The 26,647-nt window shown below is 36.0% G+C and overlaps 1 protein-coding gene across 1 annotated transcript in view; it reads left to right on the top strand.

Moving 5' to 3' along the window:
• Positions 1–26,647, top strand: part of LOC129460239 (transcriptional adapter 2-alpha-like) — a 148,013-nt gene that overhangs the window by 95,228 nt on the left and 26,138 nt on the right. Inside the window, exon 1 of the mRNA XM_063614242.1 lies at positions 24,603–25,889. Within this exon, the coding sequence (XP_063470312.1) occupies positions 25,066–25,683 (618 nt within the window). The 5' untranslated portion in view covers positions 24,603–25,065 and the 3' untranslated portion in view covers positions 25,684–25,889. Of the gene's footprint in view, positions 25,890–26,647 lie in introns of the transcript that reaches the window.

The raw sequence follows: 26,647 nt of genomic DNA, 5'->3' as shown, positions 1-26,647 counted from the left end.
TTAACTTTAGCCAGGACAAACCCCAATTCAGCTACTTACCTAGGGATGTCTCTCAGGCTGAAGACTACTCTCTACCATCCTAGAAGCATGAAGAAACTCAAACTTGCCTTCCCTGTTGGAAGCGAGCTCAATCTCCAGAAAGGAGTTACCTGCCCTCCATCATCATGGAAACAGGAAAACTTGCCTTCTTTGTTGGAAGCAAGTACAATTCCAAAAGAAAGGAGTTGTAAAGCAAAATAAAGTTAGACCTCAACCAAATTTGGGGAGATCAGGGATTCTCTGGAGGGGATTCTCCCAGACCTCAGCAAATTGTCGTGTTGGTTGGAGTCATAAAAATAGCTCAGGCTGGTACCAAGCACCCATAGGGAACTTGTCAAAGGTAAGGGGCACTTCCACTCAGAATCCCTTCATGGTTACCAAATGTAAACCCCAAATATCTGAGACAGGTCTCAGTCAATTTAGGAAGTTTATTTTGCCAAAGTTAAAGACACTTGCCCATGACATAGCCTCAGGAGGTCCTGAAATGTGCCCAGCATGATCAAGGCACAGCTTGGTTTTATACATTATAGGAAGACATGAGACATCAATCAATATATGTAAGATGTACATTGGCTCCATCTGGAAAGGTGGGACAACTTGAAGTGGGAAAGAGAGAAGGGGGCTTCCAGATCATAGGTAGGTAAGAGAAAAATGGTTGCATTCTTTTCAGTTTCTGAGTAGCCTTTCCAAAGAAGGCAATCAGATATACATTTATCTTGGTGAGCAGAGGGATGACTTTGAATTTTGTCTGTTCTTTGTCCACAAGGAAATTCCTTGTGAAGGAAGTATTTAGCTTTTTAATCTTAGTAGCTATCTTTTTTAGGAATGGAATGGGAGACAGGTTTACCCTAAGCAGGTCCCAGCTTGATTTTTGCTTTGGCTTAGTGATTTGGGGCATCCCAAGATTTATTTTCCTTTCACGCTGCTACGAATTTCTCTCTTAGTACTGCTGTTGCTGTATAATGCTCAATTATTATACAGAGATTTACTCTGTATGAATGATAAAGCGAAATGTTTCAGCATATTTTAACATTGATGATTTTTAAAATGTTATTCATAAATAGCTGCCTTAATTTAGAAAATAAAGATTCAAAATTTAAATTTTGGATACAAACAAGATTTTAAAATATATTGTACTATTACATTGAAAAGAAAACAGAGAAGAAACAGCCAGCCTCCTTCCACATGTGGGTAAAAGGACCAAGCTTTGGCTTTCTTATTATACTGATAATACAAATCCAGGAAGTAAAATAGAGGCCAAGAGGACATGCTATGCATGAACATTGACCTTTAATGTGACTTTACTATATACTAGCAAATGTAGCTCCATAAAAGTCAGATTCTGACTGATCAGATGAGTAACTCCTCATCCCAATGGCCACTGTGAGCCCAAAGGTATTCAAGTGTTTCTTCTCAAGACTCACAATGCCCCTGTCTCCATCTTGAGAATTTAATTTTTTTCTATGTTCTGGGCTAAAAACATGAAGAGAGGGAGAAGGCATATAATGTTTGCATTCTGCAAAGTGGTTTTATCTTTGGATAAGTTTATTGCTATGATTTGGGGAATGAGAAGATTTAAAAAAATGTGAAATTCTGGCTACATATTTTTTAAAGCTTATTGCCCTATACTTTTACATTTTAAATCAGATTATAATGCACAACTTTAAAGGTAAACATATTTGTGCTCTGTTTAATATCTCTGATATGGTTTTGTGTGTCTCCTCCAAATCTCACGTCGAAATGTGATTTAGTTGGAGGTGGAGCCTGGTGGGAGGTGTTTGGCAGGCAGATTCATCATAAATCGCTTGGTGCCCTCCTTGAGGTAATGACTGAGTTCCCACTCTGAGCTCACTTGGTATCTGGTTGTTTAAAAAGAGTGTGTCACCTCCCCCTCTCTCTTGCTCGCTCTCTCAGTGTGTGACATGCCTCCTCCCCCTTCACCTTCTGCCACGATTGTAAGCTTCCTGAGTCCCTTGCAAGAAGCAGATGCTGGTGCCATGCTTTGTGTACAGCCTGTAGAACTGTAAGCCAAATAAATATTTTTTCTGTGTATGTTGCCCAGTTTCATATATTACTTTATAGCAACACAAAATGGATTATCACGCCCTCTTTGCTAGATGTAGATGTTTTCTCTGCTAAGTATTTTCTGCTAGCAAAATGCTTTTAAAACTACAATCAATTTGCTATTTCTTCCAATCTAATGTGCCTGTACTTTAATAAAATTTCTAGAAAATTAAGTTTCAAGACTAGAAATGTGAAATGGATTAATAATTATTATATCACTAAATAAAATCTCAATGGAAGAAAGAACAATTTAAACCTAAACAAATATTTTTCTATTTGTACAGCCCAAAGTTATCTAAAACCAACTGGCAATATCTTAGCTGTTTAAAACTGTATTTTAAGACCTCAAATTTCCCATTTTCACCATCTGCTTCTATCAACTGGAATGGACTTGATATGGGATTTAAGTTATTTGTGCTATTTTCATGTACTTAAAAAATTTATTCCTGCTGCAAATATTTATTTAATATAAATATTAAATATAAAACAAAGCAAAAAACCCAAGCTGAAAAGATAGTGTAAGCTTTTTCATCTGAATGCTCATTTTGGTAAAAGAAGATAGCAGCTAAATGAGAAACTTTGCTACTATAAAATTAGATAACAATTAGGTTAAATTAAAGCTCCAAAAGAGTTGAACTATTTTTATGTTTTCAGCAAAGTACAAACAAATAACATTTTGCTGTTTCCTGTGACTTCCTATCCTAACCCTCATGCTGAAAGTTGCACAGCATAGCATATTAATTCCCAATGCTATAATATTAATAGAAATTATTAGTATAAACTATGATCTATTGGTTTATCTTTTGACAAGTCAATAGAATATGCTTTAGAAAATATTACAATTAAAGAAATAATAATTAAAAGATACCTATAGTTAATGAGTAAAACAAAAAGGCATTAATTTATATTAAAGTACTTAGATTGAAGAGTGCCGTACAAATATTATTAATAATAATTTTGTGTTTTTAATCTTTACTTTTCCTAATATCTTTGTTCCTGCTTAGTAGGGAAATTTTTCTGCCTTTTACATGATCCCTAGACCACTTCTTTATCTTTTAGTCAATCCTACCATGCAGGGAATAAGAAAGGGACACAGAACTAGCAAGCACTGTGCTAGGCACTTTGTATAATGATTTCACTTAATCCTGGAATATGACAAAATCTTCCTAATAGGCCAAGGGTTTTCTGTTTGTTTGACTCTTCTGGCCATAGATGACATAGGTCATGGTTGGTGCTTTTTTTATGCCTGCTTTTGTCTCCCTGTTATTATTTCTGCTAGTTTCCTTACTGCTACTTCAGTCATCTTAAATTCTTTAAACAAAACAATAAACATCATCATATAATAATTAAATTGGAAGGGATCTTTAAAGACCCCAAGCCCAATCATTGATTGTAAAGATTAAGAAACTAAGGGCTACTAGGAAGAGCATGACAAGGACTAAGTGCCACAAGCAACAGTCAACTTTCCCCTGTTCATTCATAAACTTCTTTTCTTTCTTTCTTTTTTTTTTTTTTGACAGAATCTCACTCCATCACCCAGGCTTGGGTGCAGAGGCACAACCTTGGCTCACTGCAACCTCCTCCTTCCAGGTTCAACCAATTCTCCTGCCTCAGCCTCCCTTGTAGCTGGAATTACAGGCACATGCCATCACGCCTGGCTAATTTTTGTATTTTTAGTAGACACGGTGTTTCACCATGTTGGCCAGGCTGATCTCAAACTCCTGACCTCAAGTGATTCCCCAGCCTCGGCCTCCCAAAGTGCTGAAATACAGGCGTGAGCCACCACGACCAGCCCATAAACTACTTTTTTTGCATAGCATCTGCAAATGTTAGGTTAGCTGTATGCCCAAGATGCTATGATAGCATGATAAGGGGTACTTAGCCTATGCCTGTGTGTGTGTGTGTGTGTGTATGCATATGTGCGCTTTCATGCATGTGTGTGCGTGTGTGTGTGAGAGAGAGAGAGAGAGACCTCAACACCCCTGTGAACAACCAGGGAGGGAGATGAATGACAAAAGGTTTCCTACAGCGACTGACACCTTAGGATCAGTGAGGAGCAATCCAGGCAAAGGTGAACAAGGAAAAGCATTATACAGAGGAAATGGTGTATAAAAAGATATAGATTGTTGAGAGAGTACAGAGGGTGTGTGAAACTGAAATGAGGAATTAAACTGATATAAGAAATTGCCAAAGGAAGAACATCTCTAAAGGTTTTATCACTTCTATGGAAAATATCATCAATATTACAAAAAGGTAAATAATTTTCAGAACTCTGAAAGTGTTTATTTTGATGATCTTGTACTTTCTTTAATTATCTTATATGATTCACTCGCCCCACTCTGCCTATGTTTTTTCTTTTTTTGCCAAGAAGCTTCGTGCTTAGTTCTGTTTCCAATTGTGGTAGCCTCTCTCAGACTGGTTTTTCTGATATAGTTATGTTACCTTTTTTTCTTCATTTCCTTCTTAGTTATTTGCTTTTAATTGCTGTTCTCTTGTTTTAAGTTGTCTCTTAGAAAATTATTTGTGTTTAACATATGCCCTGGAAGAATCCCTAATATGGAAGAGAGGCAAACACCACAACAAACTGCCTACTTTCCTATTCTGAGCAGGGCTGCCTTTGTATTGAGTTTGTTAATAGGTGTAGAAGATAGTTTTTGATGTTATTAGACATATGATTCAACTGCTTAGCTGTTTAATTAAAATGTTGAAGCTTAGATGTGAATGGCAAAAATGGAGACTGGTGACTTAAGCACAGAACAAACATTTACAATAATCAAAAGAATTTACTTTATTTCTTCCAGTGATTTAAAGTTTAAGTAACCTTTTTATATTTCACATAAGGTGTGCAGGCTTAAAGTTTTAAGGAAGGTTTTTTTTTTAATTCTTATTTTCTCCCCTATTGATTCTGAAATTGGGAAAAACATACCACTCCTAAATTCCTGAACATAAATTATTTTTTTTAGATCTTTAGTCAATCTGTTACACATTTTTTCTTTGCTTTCCTTTTTTAGAAAAAATCTCATTCCACTAAATGCATCTATGTATTCCATACTCAATTTTTTTGAAAGAAGACATAGCATAAATAAACAGAAAAATATTTATTAAGCACCCACCTTGCAACAGACATTTTAATGGGAGTTGAGATTATAAAAATAAATGTTTATAGCCTGATAAATTAGAAAAATATTTTAAGCAAATTATTATGACATGGTGTGATAAGTGCAAAAGTAGAGGTCCCCTATGAGGGTTTTAAATTGTCTCTTAGAGAATAGAGAAGGAGACACTTGAACTGGTTCTTGATCAATAACAGGGCCTTTGCCAAGTAAATATCTGTGCTGAAGAGTGAGGATTGTGGTAAGGAAGGAATTGCATGTGCAAATATATCAAACCTTTAAAGAAGAGCTATTTGATCAGACTGGCTGGACTCTTAGATAAGGTCCTTTGTGATGGCAGAACCCAGAGTGAATGATTGCCAGAAAGATCTAGGAGTTGAGATCAAGGTCTCTTTAAGGTCTCTTTTTATCCTTTTATTTCCTATAGAACTTTATAGAAATTAGGACTACTAAGACCTACAAATAACACAACCTTTATTACAAAATAAATGGGGTCCACAGGAAAACTTTTGCTTTCCTCCAGAGTTAAAATCCATATCTAGATGCCTGAGACATTTATCACTGTGGTGTACAGGCAACGTGGAAAGTTAGTGAGAATTGGGATGGGCTTCAATATGTACGCTGAGACAACTATAGTTCTTATTCTTTGATCTTTGTCTCTGGTCTTTGATGTAATAACAATTATCAAATAGCGGTTTGATGATGAATACTGCATGATAATTTGGGATGTCTTATAATTTTTAAGATAGGGAACAGTCTGTACAGCAGTTTAGTGAAGTGATTTTCAGAGATGTGCCCTGATTAGTTTAGGGTATTGTTATTTAGCATTATTATTTTTTGTTTACTATTATATGCAATCAAGACAATTAAATTATATAGGCTTGAATGCCACAATTGCCCAGATGCCATGGCTATGTTGGTTGGCAGCCAGAGAATTGAAGCATGGCCTGTGTGTCCATACTAGTTATTTTCATGACTGATTGTAGAGCATGCAGTTAGACTGACTGTGTCACCAGTCACTCCGATCTGTTATACCATAGTTATTTTGTAAATTTGGATTTAACCCATTATGGAACAGAAATATGGCCAAGGTAAAGCTGTGTCCAAAAATGTAATCTTTATAGGTTATCCATTTAGGCTATTACTTCTTACTTCTGTCCTTGTTATCCTATTACTTGTGCTATAAATATAAGGGCTCACAATTGCCACTGAATCCATACCATATGACCTTGGCTGCACATGAAAACAGATATAATTTTATACAGGAAATAAATATTTTTTAAGGTTTCATGTAAAAATCTCAAGTCCAGTTTTTTCATTGCCTCTATTAACAAACAGATGTATCCACAGAAAATATGTTAGCTTCCAAGGAATGATAAAAATCACTCTTAGGGAAGCAGCAAATCTTTTAAAGTAACCATGTAAAGGAAAATATTATTAATATATCCCTGAGAAAATAAAACAAAATAAATTTTCCATATTACCATTAGAGTATTCCTTTGCATTCATAATTTTTCAGACTGCCCATAAACTTTAGAATAAAATCTAAACCTTGGCCGGCTGCAGTGGCTTACACCTGTAATCCCAGCACTTTGGAAGGCTGAGGCGGGTGAATACCTGAGGTCAGGAGTTCGAGACCAGCCTGACCAATATGGTGAAACCCTGCCTCTAATAAAAATACAAAAATTAGCTGGGCGTGGTGGCATGTACCTATAGGCCCAGCTACTCAGGAGGCTGAGACAAGAGAATTGCTTGAACTGGGTGGCAGAGTCTGCAGTGAGCTGAGATCCTGCTACTGCACTCTGGCCTGAGTGACACAGCAAGACTTCATCTCAAAAAAACAATCTAAACCTTTAGTATGATATCCTTTGTATCAGCCTACCAACTTCTTCTCCACTATTCTTCCCCATTAAATCTCTGCTCAGGTCTTATGTTTTTCTTGTTGTTCCCTGAAGATACCATGTGCTCTTGCCTTAGTATGTTTGCATTCAAACTTTCCTCCCTCCATTCTTAGCAAGCTTCTATTTACCTTTCCCCTCTTACTACTATTTTTGTTTGTAGTTACTGAGTGCTCGCTATACTCAATCCCTTACATACATTACATTATTTAATTCTCACAGTAGCCCTATGACGTAGGTATCCTGATTCATAGAGGTTAAGTAACTTACTCAAGATCATATAGATAGTTAAGTGACAGAGGTCAGATTTATATCCAGAGTTTTCCAAGTCAAGGACAAGAATTTTTAATTTTTGTATATGCTGAGAAATATGGATCCAGATTTATTCTTCTACATATGGCTATTGTATTAATCTGTTTTCACACTGCTATTAAGATACTATAATTTATAATTTACATAATTATATAATTAAATTAAATATATAATTATATATACAATATATTATATATTATATATAAATGCTGTTATATAATATATATAACAATAATATATAAATATATATTATAATAATATATAAATATATATTATAATAATATATAAATATATATATATTACAATAATATATAAATATATATTATAATAATATATAAATATATATTATAATAATATATAAATATATATATAATTATTAAATATATTATATATATTATATATACTTTTATATATTACATAAATATATATAATTATATATAATATATAATACATATAAATTTATATAAATTTATATAATACATATAAATATATATTTATATATTATATATATTTATATATAAAAATATATATAATTATATATAAATTTATTGTTATAATAAGTTGTTCCCATGAAGAAATATCACACATATGGTCTTTAGCTTGAGCTTGGGCACATGCAGCTCATGCTCGCAATCCTAATGATAATAAAGCTGGGACAAAAGCTGCCCCTGTATATATTATATATAATTATATATATATTTATATATTATATATAATTATATATATATTTATATATTATATATAATTATATATATATTTATATATTATATATAATTATATATATATTTATATATTATATATAATTATATATATATTTATATATTATATATAATTATATATATTTATATATTATATATAATTATATATATATTTATATATTATATATAATTATATATATTTATATATTATATATAATTATATATATATTTATATATTATATATAATTATATATATTTATATATTATATATAATTATATATATATTTATATATTATATATAATTATATATATTTATATATTATATATAATTATATATATATTTATATATTATATATAATATATAAATATTTATATAATTATATATATATTTATATATATAATATATAAATATTTATATATTATATATATATTTATATATATAATTATATATATTTATATAATTATTATATATTATAATTATTAATATATATATAATTATATAATATATAATTATATATATTTATATATAATATATAATTATATATAATATATTTATATATATAAATATATATTATATATAAATATATATTTAAATTATATATATTATATATAAAAATATATTTATATATAATATATATTTATATATATAAATATATTATATATAATTATATATTTATATAATTATATATTATATAATTATATATATTATATATAATTATATATATATAATTATATATATATAAATATATATATAATATATAAATATATATAATTATATATATATAAATATATATATAATATATAAATATATATAATTATATATATATAAATATATATATAATTATATATATATTTATATATTATATATAATATATAAATATATATATAATTATATATAATATATAAATATATATATAATTATATATAATATATAAATATATATAATTATATATAATATATAAATATATATATAATTATATATAATATATAAATATATATATAATTATATATAATATATAAATATATATATAATTATATATAATATATACAGGGGCAGCTTTTGTCCCAGCTTTATTATCATTAGGATTGCGAGCATGAGCTGCATGTGCCCAAGCTCAAGCTAAAGACCATATGTGTGATATTTCTTCATGGGAACAACTTATTATAACAATAAATTTATATATAATTATATATATTTTTATATATTTATTTAAATTATATATTTTATTATATATATTATATATAAAAATATAAAAATATATTTATATATATATTTATATAAATATATATTTATATATATATTTAATATATATTTATATATTATATATATATATAATAAATATATTATATATAATTATATATTATATAATTATATATAATATATAATTATATATAATATATATAATATATAATTATATATAATATAATTATATATATTATATATAATTATATAAAATATATAATTATATATATATAAATATATATATAATATATAAATATATATATGATTATATATAAATATATATAATATATAAATATATATATAATTATATATATTTATATATATTATATATATATATATATAAACTGCCACTTTTAAAACCATCAGATCTCGTGAAAACTCCCTCACTATCACGAGTACAGCATGGGGGAAACCACCCCCATGATCCAGTCACCTCCCACCAGGTCCCTCCCTTGATACAGTGGGGATTACGATTCAAGATGAGATTTGTGTGGGGACTGAGGAGAGTGAAAATCACCTGGTGACCATTGAAGAGGTCCTGGAGACAAAAACTTATCATCTGAGGAATTTAGAAAGGAACAAAGACCACCTGTTTGCATCTAGTTCCAGGCCTCTTTCAACTTTTATGAGTAACTAAAATTTCTATACATCTCTGGAATGCCATGCCAAAACTCATTTTACAATCCTAAATTCACTCCTTAAAGTGATAAATACCCCTAAGGAAAATCCACCACGGTGTGTTTAGGCCTCTTGCTGAGGCACCCCGCTGCACCCTTTTGGAGCGTTCTTTCTTTCTAATGAACTTTCCTTTTTCAAACCTATACTGTTGTTGGTAAATTCTTTTTACCAACTTGTGAGTCGACCACTTCCCAGTGCCAGGGCTCTGACACATCATCCAGCATCTTGGGGACCCGTTATGCGGAGTTTACTGGGATTTCTCCATTCTTTTTTCCCTGCTTTTTCCTCCCTGCTTTGCTCGATGGTTCTTTACTTTTGGGAATTGACGGTCCCTGGCCGAGGCTACTCTTCGTGGGATTCTGAAGCCCTAGAGAAGGGATACCTGTCTGTCGTTGCCCCTAGGGTTCTTTTCTATTTTCAGACTGCCAGTGAACTAGTTTGAGTACTCTTTGGCAATTGAGGGTTTCTGGCCGAGGGCACTCCCCCATGTTACCTGAAGGCGAAGACAAAAGAGCAAATTTGCTATTGCCTGTTAGGGTTGCAAGTCCACTTTCACTTAACACTTTGCAAACTGTGCCTTGGAAACGGGCAGCAGTGATCACACCTCTGCACGGATGCACTCCACTGGTTGCAGACCCACTTTTGGATTCAACTCTGTCATAGGCACTAGATCCCAAGTTACAGGTGAGTTCTCCATCACATTAGGTTTGAGCTGACCACTCAAACAAGGGCACGCCTGGTCTGGTCGTCCAGGCAAGGGAAGGCCCTCTGTCCACGGTGGGATACCCCTGAATAGAGTGAACCAAAGGGAAAAGGAAGGTCCAAATCCCTCAGGCATGCCTCAGCGATCTTGTAGTCCCTTATCAAAACCCAACATGGGTTCAATTCATTCTTCATTTCATTCCTTCTCACCCTTGGGTTGCATTCTTAAAAACTGGTCCCATTTTAACTCACAAACTCTCAAAAGAAGTGTATAATTTTCTTTTGTATTCAGAGGTCTCCTATGTTCAGGTCTTTTTAGCTTTATCTCAAAATCCCAAGTTACATAAAAATAGTCACATACGATTTCAAGGAATTTCTTCTCTCTCTGATTCTGATGTCTTAGATGATCCTTCCTTTTGCCTATCACATCCTCAGCCTGCTCTCGCTTCACCTACACCCTCTCCATCTGCTCCATCCCCCAGTCAACGCTCCATATCCAGATACATTTATCCTCCTCACATACTTGCACAGGAGTTACCTATGCCACTAGCGCAGAGTCCTCAGAAAACCCCCAAAATGTTTTGCCTCTCCACGAGGTGGCAAATGGAGATATGGGAACAATTTGAGTTAATGTTCCTTTTCCAGTGTCTGATCTTTCACAAATTCAATCCAAGCTGGAGTCATTTAGCCAGAATCCCTCTAAGTTCATTCAAGAATTTTGGGCTTTAATTATTGCCTTTGATTTAACCTGGCAAGACATATTGGTGGTATTAACTACTTGTTGTTCCCATGAAGAAATATCACACATATGGTCTTTAGCTTGAGCTTGGGCACATGCAGCTCATGCTCGCAATCCTAATGATAATAAAGCTGGGACAAAAGCTGTCCCTGACACAGAAACCAATTGGCCGTATCAGGCTGCTGATGGCCCAAACAGAGGCAGGGCCAGATGAGATTATATGATAACTTGCTTGTTGGAAGGAATGAAAAAGCCTGTACTAAAACCTGTTAAATTTTCTAAATTACGAGAAGTCACCCAGGAGCCATCTGAGAACGTCACCCTTTTCCAAGCTAGACTGGTGGAGGCCATGCATAAATATATAAATTTAGACCCTGAAAGCCCTGAAGGCCAATCCATTCTCGCTGTACATTTTGTAAGTCAGGCTTACCCAGACATCAGACAAAAACTCCAAAAATTAAAGCAAGGCCCACAAACTCCCTTTCCTATTTTATTAAATACAGCCTTTGAGGTTTTCAATAACCAGGAGAAAACATCAAAAATAAAAAAGGCTGAATTGGAGGAGGAAAAATGCCATCACCAAGCTAATTACATGACAACAGCCTTGGCACATTCTTTTTCTTCATCTAATAACCCCAAGGCTCGTCCCTATACTACTAACAGAATGGGGGTCTGTCATTGCTGCAGAAATCCAGGACACTGGAGTAGAGAATGTTCCAAACCGCCAGGTTACAAGCCACTTCCAGGACCCTGTCCTCATTGCAAACAAGAGGGTCCTTGGAAGAGCAAGTGTTCTCTCTCCTCTCGTGAGGAAGGCCACCTCTTCCTTCTGGGCTGTCACAGCCACAACGTTGCCAACCTCCCAACAAGGGGATCCTGCAGGACAGGAAAGGCCAAGGGAAAGAGAAAGGGCAAGGACAAGCACCTCTAACTTTATTCCCGGATTATGATCAAGCTTCTGAAAGTCGTCCTCTAGATGACTGATGGGGCCTTGAGGCCGTCCAGGCCCCTATCTTTTCCATCTCTATGAACAAGCCTTGGGTAAATTTGATTGTGGCTGAACAAGAAATAATGTTCCGTATAGATACAGGCACCAGTTATTCAGCTTTAAACGTTTATTACAGCCCAATGTGCCGGTCCTCCATTTTCCTTACAGATATTGATGGAAAACCTCATTGAGGCTGTTTCACACCACCACTCCCTTGTAAAATGGAAGGCTATTCCTTTACTCACTCCTTTTTAATCCTGCCAAGCTGCCCTGTTCCAATACTGGCTCACGATTTACTCACAGAATTACAAATTAATTTACAGTTAAGGCCTCAGTTTCCAGCCGTTTTAACTCATACTTCACTGAAAGAGCCACTACAGTCTATAGAACCTTGCATTCTAAAACAAGTGCCATTTGAAGTTTGGAATACTTCTATTCCTGGCCATTCAATTACCAGCTGCTCCCATCGTCATTCAGCTTAAAAATCCCAATAAGTTTCCCAGAACTCCCCAACATCCCTTGGAACCAGAAGCATGAAAAGGGTTAAAGCCCCTAATAACAAAACTTTTAAGCCATGAATTATTGTGCCCATGTAACTCGCTTTGCAACACTCCCATTTTAGCTGTAAAGAAACAAGATGGCTCCTGCCAACTAGTACAGGACCTTAGAATTATTAATGAAGCTGTTATTCCTATTAATCCTATTGTCCCAAACCCTTACCCCCTTTTTGAACAAATTCCCTCCAACACAGCTTGGCTTACTGTACTTAAGGAGGCTTACTGTACTTGATCTTAAGGATGCCTTTTTCTGCATTCCTGTACACCTGGATAGACAATTTTTATTTGCTTTTGAATGGCAAGACCCAGATACTCAAATAACTCAGCAGTTAACTTGGATAGTTTTGCTTCAAGGATTCAGAGATATCCCCCACCTTTTTGGACAGCCCCTAGCTAAAGATCTGTCCACCCTGCAGCTTCTCCCAGATAGCAATCTACTCCAGTATGTGGATGACCTGCTAATCTGTAGTCCTAACAGTTTCAGATCAAAATACAGTATTAGTACTAAACAATCGTTCTGATTGTGAGTACAAAGTATCTCCTTCTAAGGTACAAATATCCACACAAAGACTTCAATTTTGGGGTCTTATCTTAATCCCCCATACAAATAGGATCTCTAGCATCATAAAGATCTTATCGGCCGGGCCTGGTGGCTCAGGCCTGTAATCCCAGCACTTTGGGAGGCCGAGGCAGGCGGATCACGAGATGAGGAGATCGAGACCATCCTGGCTAACATGGTGAAACCCTGTCTCTACTAAAAATACAAAAAATTAGCCGGGCGTGTTGGCGGGCACCTGTAGTCCCGGCTACTCGGGAGGCTGAGGCAGGAGAATGGCGTGAACCCGGAAGGCGGAGCTTGCAGTGAGCCAAGATTGCGCCACTGCACTCCAGCCTGGGGGACAGAGCAAGACTCCGTCTCAAAAAAAAAAAAAAAAAAGATCTTATCTTCCCAGCACTTTGGGAGGCCAAGGTGGGTGGATCACGAGGTCAGGAGTTTGAGACCAGCCTTGCCAACATAGTGAAACCCCATCTCTACTAAAAAAAAAAAATACAAAAATTAGCTGGGCATGGTGGTATGTGCCTGTAACCAGCTAAAGGCTTAGTTAGATCTGGTAGAGCTAAGGCCAGGGCCAAGATTAAGGCCCATTTTAAAGTATTTAGAGCAACCTTCATATCATTAGTCCAGGATAAAGAGGGCTTCAGGGCTTCATACAAAGGTTTCACTATTAATCCAAAGGAAAGAATCCATATTCTGCCAGACCCAGCCATACCCTGAAAGGACCAAAGCTGTTGTTTAGTTACTGGAGTTGTCATGTGTAAGATAAGATCTTTTTATTCATTTATTTTTTTTTTCTGAGACGGAATCTCACTCTGTTGCCCAGGCTGGAGAGCAGTGGCATGATCTCAGCTCACCACAACCTCCGCCTCCTGGGATCAAGTGATTCTCCTGCCTCAGCTTCCCAAGTAGCTGGGATTATAGGATTGACTTGCCACACCTGGCCTACAGCATATTTTTCAAAAACTTTAGACTTGGTTTCGAAGGGTTAGCCTCCCGTGCTTAGCAGCAATGGCCCTCTTAGTCCAAAAAAGCCTCAAACTACATTACCTGCCGCTCCTGGACTCTTATGGCTTTGTGGCACCACCAATAATTATTTAAAGCCTTTTTAAGTTTTGGCCCTATCCCACCTTACTAATTCTCTTTATTATGGTGATTGTACTCTGAGAACAGTAGCTCTTACCCAAATCACTGTCTTGAACATAACTTCCAATTCAGAATTCCATTCTACAAAAAAAAAGGGCCCTAGGACTTATTCTGGCCAGAGTTGTGGGAACTATCACAACTCTCGCTTCTTGGGGAGGTTTTACTTACCATGAAATCACACTATGAGAACTTACAGCTTCCTTTGAAACAGATTTAGCAAAAACTGGCACAAGTATATAAGCAATAGAAAAGTCTTTAGACTCACTAGCAGGAATGGTTTTTGATAATAGATGAGCTTTGGATTATCTCCTAGCTGAACAAGGAGGAGTCTGTGCTGCCATCAACAAAACCTGTTGCACCTACATTAATGTGTCCGGAGAAGTGGAAACTGATATCCAAGAAATCTTCAAACAAGCCAAATGGCTACACACACTTTTCCAGAGTAACCAAGACTGGACCAAAACTTTTACTGATTGATTTCCAAAAATCGCTTGGCTTCTCCCATTCTTTGGATCTTTGTTCCTTATCATTCTTCTAATATTCAGTCCCTGCCTTTTTAATGCTCTCATTAGGTTTATATCTTACAAATTACAAAAATTCCACCTACAGATGGCTATGTAATCTTAATTCCAGCCTGCAACAGCAACTTCCATTTACATGGGGCCTCGTGATAGAATCTGGTCTCTGCCTCCTGCCCCTGCCATGAATGAGATTTTCATGACCCTTTATTCCCTTCATGACAGACAGCAAGAAAGAGAAAAACACAACCTATCCCTTCGTTGCTCCTTTCAGCAGGAAGTAGCCAGACAGACTTGATGTCCCTCTTATTAGACCCCACTTGATGCCCCTCTTATTGAGACCCCAAAAGGCAGCACGTAGACATGAGCATGGGGGAATATAGAGGGTCAAAGATTTAACCAAAATATTTGTCAGGGGGAAAATGAGGAGAGCAGAAATCACCTAGTGACCATTGAACAGACCCCAGAGACAAAAATTCCTTATCTGAGGAATTTAGAAAGGAGCAAGGGCCACCTGGTTACATCTGGTTCCAGGACCCTTTCAACTTTTATAAGTAACTAAAACTATATATCTCTGGAATGCCATGCTGAAACTCGTTTTACAACCCTAAGCTCCCACCTTAAGGTCCATAAATACCCCTAAGGAATCACTCAATCCTGTCAGTGAGGCACCCCACTGCATCCTTTTGCAGCATTCTTCCATTCTAATATACTTTGCTTTTTCAAACTTACACTGTTGTTGGTAAATTATTTTTACCAACTTGCGAGTCGACCACTTTCCAGTGCCAGTGCTCTGACACCTCACTGGGCAGGGACACAGAGCCAAACCATATCAGCTATCCAATTTTCCCAGCACCATTTGTTGAATAAGATGTCTTTTCCAATGTATATTTTTCTTGACTTTGTCAAAGATTCGTTGGTTGTAGGTATGTGGCTTTGTTCCTTGGTTCTGTATTCTGTTCCATTGATCTATTTTTATACCAGCATGTGAGGTCTCCAGCTTTATACTTTTTGCTTAGAATTGCTTTGGCTATTTGGGCTCCTTTTTGGTTCCATATAAATTTAGAATTATTTTTCCTAATTCTGTGAAAAATCACATTGGTAATTTGATAGGAATTGCATTGAATAGATCTACATTAAATAAATGTAGATTGCTTTAAATAGTATGGTAATTTTAACAATATTAATTCTGCTAATTGATGAGCATGAGATGTTTTCCCACTTGTTTGTGTCATCTGTGATTTCTTTCATCAGTGTTTTGTAGTTCTCCTTGTAGGGATCTTTCACTTCCTTGGCTAAATTTATTTTTAGGTATTTAAATTTTTTGTAGCTACTGTACATGGGATTAAGTTCTTGATATGGTTCTCAGCTTGATTGTTTTTGGTATACAGAAATGCTACTGATATTTGTACATTGATTTTGTATCCTAAAACTTTACTGAAGTAATTTATCAAGTCTAGGACTCTTTTGGAGGAGTGTTTACAGTTTTCTAGGTATAAGATCATATCATCAGTGAACAGAGATCATTTGACTTCCTCTTTTCTAATTTGGATACTTTTTATTTATTTCTTTTGCCAGATTACTTTAGCCAAGCCTTCTAGTTCTCTCATGAATAAGAGTGGTGAAAGTGGACATTTTTGTCTTGTTCCAGTTCTTGGGGAAAATGCTTTCAACTTTTCCCCATTCAGTATGATATTTGCTGTGGTTTTGTCATATATGGCTTTTATTCTTTGATGTATGTTCCTTCTATGCCTAGTTTCTTGAGGGTTTTTATCGTGAAAGGATGCTGAATTTTGCCAAATGGCTTTTCAGCACCTATTGAGATGATCATATGATTTTTGTTTTTAATTCTGTTTCTGTGGTGAATCACATTTATGAGTTTGCATATGTTGAACCATCCTTGCATCTTTTGAATAAAACCCACTTGATCATGGTGTATTATCTTTTTGATGTGCTTTTGGATTTAGTTTGCTAGGATTTTGCTGAGGATTTTCACATCTATGTTCATCAGGGATATTGACTCATAGTTTTCCTTTTCCGTTGTGTCCTTGTCTGGCTTTGGTATCAGGGTGATACTGGCTTTGTAGAATGAGTTAGTGAGAATTCCTTCCTCCTCGATTTTTGGAAACAGTTTTGGTAGGATTGGTATCAGTTTGTCTTTGTAATTCTGGTAGAATTTCATTATGAATCCCTGTGGTCCTGGGCTTTTCTTTGTGGGAGATTTTTTTTTTTTCTCATTCAATCTCACTACTAGTTATTGGTCTGTTCAGGATTTCTATTTCTTCTTGGTTCAGTATTAAGAGATTTTTTTCCAGGAATTTATCCATTTTCTCTAGGTTTTCTAGTTTGTGCATGCTCATAGTATGCTCACTGTATTCTTTGATGATCTTTTTTATTTCTGTGGTATCCGTAGTAACTTCTTTTTCATTTCTGTTTGTGTTTATTTGAATCTTCTATTTTTTGTTGGTCTTTCTAGCTAGTGGTCTATCAGTTTTGTTTATCTTTTCAAAAAATCAACTTCTTGTTTTATGGATGCTTTATATTGTTTTTGGTCTCAATTTCACTTAGTCCTGTTCTGTTATTTATTTTCTTCTGCTACCTTTGGTTTTTCTTGTTTTGCTGTTTTCTTGAGGTGCAATGTTAGGTTGTTAATTTGTGATCTTTCTTTTTGACATAGGCCTTTAATGCCATGAACTTCCCTCTGAGTATCACTTCTGCTGTATCCCAGAGGTTTTGGTATGTTTTGTCTCTATTTTCATTTGTTACAAAAATTTTTTTACTTTCCACTTTTTTTTTTTCTTTGAGATGGAGTCTCACTCTGTTGCCCAGGCTAGAGTGCAGGGGCGTGATCTTGGCTCACTGCAACTGCTGCCACCCAAGTTCAAGAGATTCTCCTGCCTCGGCCTCCCAAGTAGCTGGGATTATAGGTGCCTGCCACTGTGCTTGGCTAATTTTGGTATTTTTAGTAGAGATGGGGTTTCCATCTTGGCCAGGCTGGTTTTGAACTCCTGACCTCATGATCCACCTGCCTTGGCCTTCCAAAATGCTGGGATTACAGGTGTGAGCCACTGCGCCTGGCCTACTTTCCACTTTAATTTTGTTATCAACCTAAATATCATTCAGAATCAGGTTGTTTGATTTCCATGTATTTGTATAGTTTTGAGAGTTCCTCTGGGTATTATTCTAGTGTTATTACACTGTTGTCCCAGAAGATATTTGATATGATTTTGATTCTTTAAAATGTATTGAGTTATTTTGTGGCCTAACATATGTTCTACTTTGGAGAATGGCCCATGCATTGATGAAAAGAATATATATTCTGCAATTGCTGGGCAGAATGTTCTATAAATGTCTGTTAGGTTCATTTGGTCTAGAGTCTGATTTAAGTCCAGAATTTCTTTTTTGATTTTCTGCCTCAATGGTATGTCTTATGCGGTCAGTGTCTAGTCCCCAACTATTATTGTGTTGCTGTCTATCTATTTCCTTAGGTCTAGTAGTATTTACTTTATGAATTTGGGTGCTGTGGTGTTGGGTGCATGTGTATTTAGGATTGCTAGATCTTTTTGTTAAATTGATCTCTTTATCATTATATAAAGACCTTTTTTTGGATGAGTTCATGTCCTTTGTAGGGACATGGATGAAGTGGATGAAGCTGGAAACTATCATTCTGAGCAAACGATTACAAGGACAGAAAACCAAACACTGCATGTTCTTACTCATAGGTGGGAATTGAACAATGAGAACACTTGGACACAGGGCAGGGAACATCACACACCGGGCCTGTTGTGGGGTGGGGGGAGGGGGGAGGGATAGCATTGGGAGATATACCTAATGTAAATGACGGGTTAATGGGTGCAGCAAACCAACAAGGCACATGTATACATATGTAACAAACCTGCATGTTGTGCACATGTACCCTAGAACTTAAAGTATAATTTAAAAATATATATCTATAAAGACTTTTTTTTTTACTATTGTTGATTTAAAGTCTGTAAATTAACTGAAGATGGATTAGAGACTTAAATGTAATCCCTAAAACTATAAAAATCCTAGAAGAAAACCTAGGGAAAATCTTCTAGACATTGTCATAGGCAAATAACTTATGACTAACACCTCAAAAGCAAATGCAACAACAACAATGAAATATACAAATGAGACAATTAAACTAAAAGTTTCTCTACCACAAAAGAAGTAATCAACAGGTAAAAGACAATCTACAGACTGGGAGAAAATATTTGCAAGCTATGTATCCAAGAAAGGATTAATATCCAGAATCTACAAGGATCTCAAACAAGTAAAAAGCAAACAAACCCATTTAAAAATGGGCAAAGGACATGAACAGGCATGTTTCAAAAGAGGATATACACATGGCCAACAAACATGAAAAAAATGCTTAACATCATTAATTATTAGAGAAATGCAAATTAAAACCACAATGATAAAATATCTTATACCAGTCAGAGTAGCTATTATTATTATTATTGAGACAGGGTCTTGCTCTATCTCCAAGGCTGGAGTGCAGTGACATGATCATGGCTCACTGCAGCCTCAACCTCCCAGGCCCAAGCAATTCCCCCTCCTTACCCTCCCAAGTAGCTGGGACCATACATGCATGCCATGAAGCCTGGCTAATTTTTAAATTGTGTACAGACAGCATCTCCCTATGTTGCCCAAGTGAGTCTTGAACTCCTGGGCTCAAGCAATCCTCCTGCCTCAGCCTCCCAAAGTTCTGGGATTATAGGCATGAGCCACCATTCCTGGCTAGAATAGCTATTATTCAAAAGTCAAAAAAACAAAAGATGTTGGTGAGAATGCAGAGAAAAGGGAACTCTTAAACACTTTGGTGGGACTGTAAATTAGTACAACCTCTATAGAAAGCAGTATGAAGGTTTCTCAAATAACTAAAAATAGAACTGACATTCGAGCTAGCAATCTCACTACTGGGTATCTACCCAAATGAAAATAAATAGTTGTATAAAAAAGATACCTGTACTTGTATGTTTATTGCAGCACTATTCACAATAACAAAGATATAGAATAAACTTGTGTCCAACAATCAATGACTGGATAAAGAAAATGTGATATGCACACACACACAAACACACACACAAACACACACACACACGATGGAATACTACTCAGTCATAAAAAGAATGAAATCATGTCTTTTGCAGCAACATGGATAAAACTTCCATCTGCTATTCTACTACTCCTCAGGGATTGTTCAGGCCCCCTCCCTTCCGTACACATCAAGCTCGGAGATTTGCCCCTGCCCAGGACTGGCAAATTGACTTTACTCACATGCCTCGAGTCAGGAAACTAAAATACCTCTTGGTCTGGGTAGACACTTTCACTGGATGGGTAGAGGCCTTTCCCACAGGGTCTGAGAAGGCCACCGCGGTCATTTCTTCCCTTCTGTCAGACGTAATTCCTCAGTTTGGCCTTCCCACCTCAGTTTCTCAGGCTTTTGGTATTTAGCAGCTCCTGGTTTTACCTCAAATGGCCACCCTTAAGTCTCTTGAAGTGGATAGAAGATCTTCTGTGGCAAGGTACCCTCCAAGACTTTCACCCTGATGAAGTCCTATTCTTTACTTTTATGCTCACTCTTATTCTCATTCCTGTTCTTATGCCACCCTCTACCTCTCCCCAGCTATCTCCACCACACTATCAAACTCACTCTCTCCTAGCCGTTTCTAATCCTTCTTTAACAAACAATTGCTGGCTTTGCATTTGTCTTTCCTCCAAAATCATGGAGGCCTCGACTTATTCACTGTTAAAAAAAGAGGACTCTGTACATTTTTCAATGAAGAGTGTTGTTTTTACCTAAATCAATCTGGCCTGGTATATGACAACATAAAAAATCTCAAGGTTAGAGCCCAAAAACTCGCCAACCAAGCAAATAATAACGTTGAATCCCCTCGGACAATCTCTAATTGGACGTCCTGGGTACTCCCAATTCTTAGTCCTTTAATACCTATTTTTCTCCTTCTTTTATTCAGAACTGTGTCTTTCGTTTAGTTTCTCAATTCATACAAAACCGCATCCAGGTCATCACCAATAATTCCATATAACAAATGCTCCTTCTAACAACCCCACAATATCACCCCTTACCACAAAATCTTCCTTCAGCTTAATCTCTCCCACTCTAGGTTCCCATATCGCCGCAATCCCGCTCAAAGCAGCCCTGAGAAACATCGCCCATTATCTCTCCATACCACCCCCAAAAATTTTCGCCACCCCAACACTTTACCACTAGTTTGTTTTATTTTTCTTATTAATATAAGAAGACAGGAATGTCAGGCCTCTGAGCCCAAGCTAAGCAGTCATATCCCTTGTGACCTGCACGTATACATCCAGATGGCCTGAAGCAACTGAAGATCCACAAAAGAAGTGAAAATAGCCTTAACTGATGACATTCCACCGTTGTGATTTGTTTCTGCCCCACCCTATCTGATCAATGTACTTTGTAATCTCCCCCACCCTTAAGAAGGTTCTTTGTAATTCTCCCCACCCTTGAGAATGTACTTTGTGAGATCCACCCCCTGCCCACAAAACATTGCTCCTAACTCCACCGCCTGCTCCAAAACCTTTAAGAACTAATGATAATCCACCACCCTTTGCTGATCTCTTTTCGGACTCAGCCTGCCTGCACCCAGGTGAAATAAACAGCCTTGTTGCTCAAAAACAAAACAAAAAACTTGAGGCCATTATAGTAACTGAAATAACTCAGAAACAGAAAGTCAAATACCTCATGTTCTTATAAGTGGGAACTAATCAATGTGTACTAATGGACATAGAGACTTTGAAGAATCCAAAATGTGAGAGGTGGGAGGGGGGTGAGGGACGAGAAATTATCTGTTTAGTAAAATGTACACTATGCAGGTGATGGTTACACTATAAACCCAGACTTCAGCACTATGTAATATATTCATATACAAAACTGTATTTGTATCCCCTAAATCTATAAAAATATTTTAAACGGCAAGTAAATGTTTGGAAAAAAGGACAGAAGCTCTTGTCTAGTAACATAGGGACACTTTCAAGCTAGCATTTCCTCCCTGTGAAACTCTCTGAGTCTCACACGTGGACTTAATTCTTCCATCTCACATTGTTGATATATTAATAGCTACCTGTATAACAGCACTTATATGTGTGTTTGGACTTTGGTAAGTTCATTCTCATAAGGTTCTTATTTCTTTTATTTTTCCATTCCTTATGTGTAGTATAGTGGCTAAACTATACTAAATTGGAGCCTTGATAAAGACTTCCCAACTGAAAGCAATACTAATAATTATCAAAATCGCTTACAAAATAGAGAATTATGTCAATTTTCCCAACCACCCTATAAGGTATGTAGGTTCTTTGATATAACTCCAGTTAATGGATGAGGAAACAAATTTTAAACTATTTGCAAGTTTGCATTTAAAGGTGGGAATGTATGGTAGAGATTAACAACTCAAAATCTGGATTTAGACAGCCTGGGATAGAATCTGGCTCTCCCATTTTTTATCTTCCATGACTTAGCCTCTCTAAACCTTAGTTTCTTCATTCAGAAAATGGGAGACAATAATAGTACCTAGTTCACAAACAGGGTCATAAGATAACAAATCAGGCTTCACAAGTGCCTGGTAACTTCTATTTTGCAATTATACACATGGTATATGGTGGAAACTTTGCTAGGCCTTTGGGAAACAGAGATCAATAAAACATACCTGTTCTCAAGAAACTTGCAGTTTACTGTGAACTATAACTGCTATGTGGATTAAATAGAATACTGAATTGTGTATATGTTATTATGAGCACACAGCAAAGGGAAGGCCTATTTCTGCCTTCAAAAATCAGGGGAGTGCCCAAAAGGCAGAGAGAGTACATGTAAATTCTTTGATCTTTCTGTTCAATTTTTTTAATAAATCAAAAATTGTTTAATGAAATCTATTAGTTCAAACTAAAACTGTTATAAGATAAGAAGTGAAACGTATTAATTCAAACAAAAAAGATTGAGGAGATTTAACAGAGGGGTTTATGTTAAACATTGAGCCTTGAAGGTTGATATAGGAGAAGACTTCTGGGAAAATGACAGGAATGAAGGCTGGAAAGATAGGTTGGGTCCAGGTATATGTTTGGTGTTCCCCAATATGTCATTTTTTAAAAATTGTAATTTCATTTTGACAATTCGCAAGTTTGCATTTAAAGGTGGGAATGTATGGTAGAGATTAACAACTCAGAATCTGGATTTAGACAGCCTGGGGTTAGAATCTGGCTCTCCTATTTTTTATCTTAGGTGACTTAGCCTCTCTAAGCCTTAGTTTCTTCATTCAGAAAATGGGAGACAATAGTAGTACCTAGTTCATAAACAGGGTCATAAGATAACAAATCAATCTTTATGGAAATATTACTAATGAAAATCATATATTTTATATTTTTATTGCCTGAAATATTATTAATATTTCCATTTAAAAACTAAATTGCATTATGAATTATTCATTAGAAGTAAAAAAAAAAAATGACCAGGCGTGGTGGCCCATGCCTGTAATCCCAGCAATCTGGGAGGCCGAGGTGGGCAGATCACCTAAGGTCAGGAGTTCGAGACCAGCCTGGCCAACGCGGCAAAACCCTGTCTCTACTAAAAGTACAAAAATTAGCCGGGCATGGTGATGGGTGCCTGTAATCCTAGCTTCTTAGGAGGTTGAGGCAGGAGAATTGCTTGAACCCAGGAGGCAGAGGTTGCAGGGAGCCAAGATTGTGCCACTGCACTCCAGCATGGGCAACAAGACGGAGACTCTGTCTCTAGTATGCAGAGAAAAACAACTTAAATATGGTACCATTTCACTTATCAAATTGGACAAAAAATCTTGTAATTTTTAACAAGAATTTTATATATGTATAAAATATATAAAATATTTTTATATATACTTATATATGTATATTTGTATATACTTATACATATATTTATATATGTGTACTTGTATATACTTATACATATTTATATATGTGTATTTGTATATACTTATACATATATTTATATATGTGTATTTGTATATACTTATACATATATTTATATATGTGTATTTGTATATACTTATACATATATTTATATATGTGTATTTGTATATACTTATACATATATTTATATATGTGTATTTGTATATACTTATACATATATTTATATATGTATATGTGTATATACTTTTTTTTTTTTGAGACAGAGTCTCTCTGTCGCCCAGGCTGGAGTGCAATGGCATGATCTCGGCTCATTACAACCTCCACCTCCCAGGTTCAAGCGATTCTCCTGCCTCAGCCTCCCAAGTAGCTGAGATTACAGGTGCAGACCACCATGCCCAGCTAATTTTCTGTATGTTTAGTAGAGACGGGGTTTCACCACGTTGCCAAGGCTGGTCTGGAATTCCTCAGCTCAGGCAATCCGTGCATTTCGGCCTCCTAAATTGCTAGGATTACTGGCATGAGCCACCACACCCAGCCATGTATATACTTTTCACTGCAGTCATTACTGGCTAAAGTTTGGTGAAATGGGCACAATCATAAAGACAATTTGGTGACAAATAACAAAAGCCTTAGAAGCACTCACTGCTTTGATTCAGCAATTCCACTTTACAAATCTATCCCAAGTAAATAATCATTTATGGCATGATTATGGGACTTGAGAGACATTGATTTTGTTGAAGATGACTCGGACATTTTACATGCTCTGAAGATGGCTGTGGTAGATATCTATCATTCCAGGTTAAAGGAGAGACAAAGATGAAAAAAAATTATAAGAGACCATGGATTAATCAACCTTAGAAAGTTTCAATTAATGGAAAGGCGGTATCCCAAGGAGGTCCATGACCTGTATGAAACAATGAGGCGACTTGCAAGAATCGTGGGGCCAGTGGAACATGACAAATTCACTGAAAGCCATGCATTGGAATTCAAACTTCGAAGAGAAATCAAGAGGCTCCAAGAATACAGGACAGCAGGCATTACCAATTTTTGTAGTGCCATAACCTACGATCACCTCAAGAAGACACGGGAGGAAGAGCACCTTAAATGCACTATGCTCTCAGAAGTTCTCCAGTATATCCAGGACAGTAGTGCTTGCCAGCAGTGGCTCCGCCGGCAAGCTGACATTGATTCCGGCCTGAGTCGTTCCATTCCAATGGCTTCGAATTCAGGTAGACGGAGTGCACCACCCTTGAACCTCACTGGCCTCCCTGGCACAGAGAAGCTGAATGAAAAAGAAAAGGAGCTCTGTCAGATGGTGAGATTTGTCCCTGGAGCTTATTTAGAATACAAATCTGCTCTATTGAACGAATGTAACAAGCAAGGAGGCTTAAGACTGGCGCAGGCAAGAGCACTCATCAAGATAGATGTGAACAAAATCTGGAAAATCTATGACTTCCTCATCCGAGAAGGATACATCACTAAAGGCTAAGGCTCCAGGGGCTTGGGATCAGAAGTCAGAAGTTTGGAACGTGGATACCAAGCCCCTGAGGATGGAGATGATGCAACAAACCTCAGCTTTACTTGGATTGAGACTTGAACCCTATTTCTCAATGGTGAAAGGCTAGCCTGCAAAAAAAAGCTGCTTTTAAAACAGAAGTAAAGCAGCTTTATATATGGGACTCACTAGATATGAGGGTGAGTAGCCCCACCACATGTAAAACTTGGTCCTCAAACCTTTCTGCAGAATCAGAAGCCAAACTTATGGTAATCTTGTTTCTGTTAGAAACAAAGTTGTATATAGAAGTAACTTCGTCAGAATCTACACAAATCACATAGAATAGTTGACGGTTTAATTCCTTCTACATTCAAATATCTAATTAAAATATTGTGTGCTTTATTGGAAAAAAATCATTTATGTTCACATGGATTTAGTTTCACAGTTCACTGTAGCAACACTAATAAGAAAGCAATACTGCAAAAAATCAGCATCCAATAATAATTAATTATGTAAACAAAATATGATACACCCATATAATGCAATACTGTGCATCCTTGAAATTGATGTTATAGAAGAATATTTAATTACATGAGGATATACTGATAATATACTGTAATTTTTTTAAAGCGGATTATAAAATAGTATATATAAGTAATCTTTTTTTTTTTTTTTTTTTTTTTTTTTTTTTTTTTTTTTTGAGACGGAGTCTCGCTCTGTCGCCCAGGCTGGAGTGCAGTGGCACAATCTCGGCTCACTGCAAGCTCCGCCTCCCGGGTTCACGCCATTCTCCTGCCTCAGCCTCTCCGAGTAGCTGGGACTACAGGCGCCCGCCACCACGCCCGGCTAATTTTTTGTATTTTTAGTAGAGACGGGGTTTCACCGTGGTCTCGATCTCCTGACCTCGTGATCCGCCCGCCCCGGCCTCCCAAAGTGCTAGGATTACAAGCGTGAGCCA

Source organism: Symphalangus syndactylus, chromosome 13, assembly GCF_028878055.3.
Source record: "Symphalangus syndactylus isolate Jambi chromosome 13, NHGRI_mSymSyn1-v2.1_pri, whole genome shotgun sequence".
In the NCBI taxonomy this organism is placed as follows: domain Eukaryota; kingdom Metazoa; phylum Chordata; class Mammalia; order Primates; family Hylobatidae; genus Symphalangus; species Symphalangus syndactylus.
Note: the sequence above shows the minus strand (reverse complement) of the source record. Positions and strands in the feature narration are given on the sequence as shown.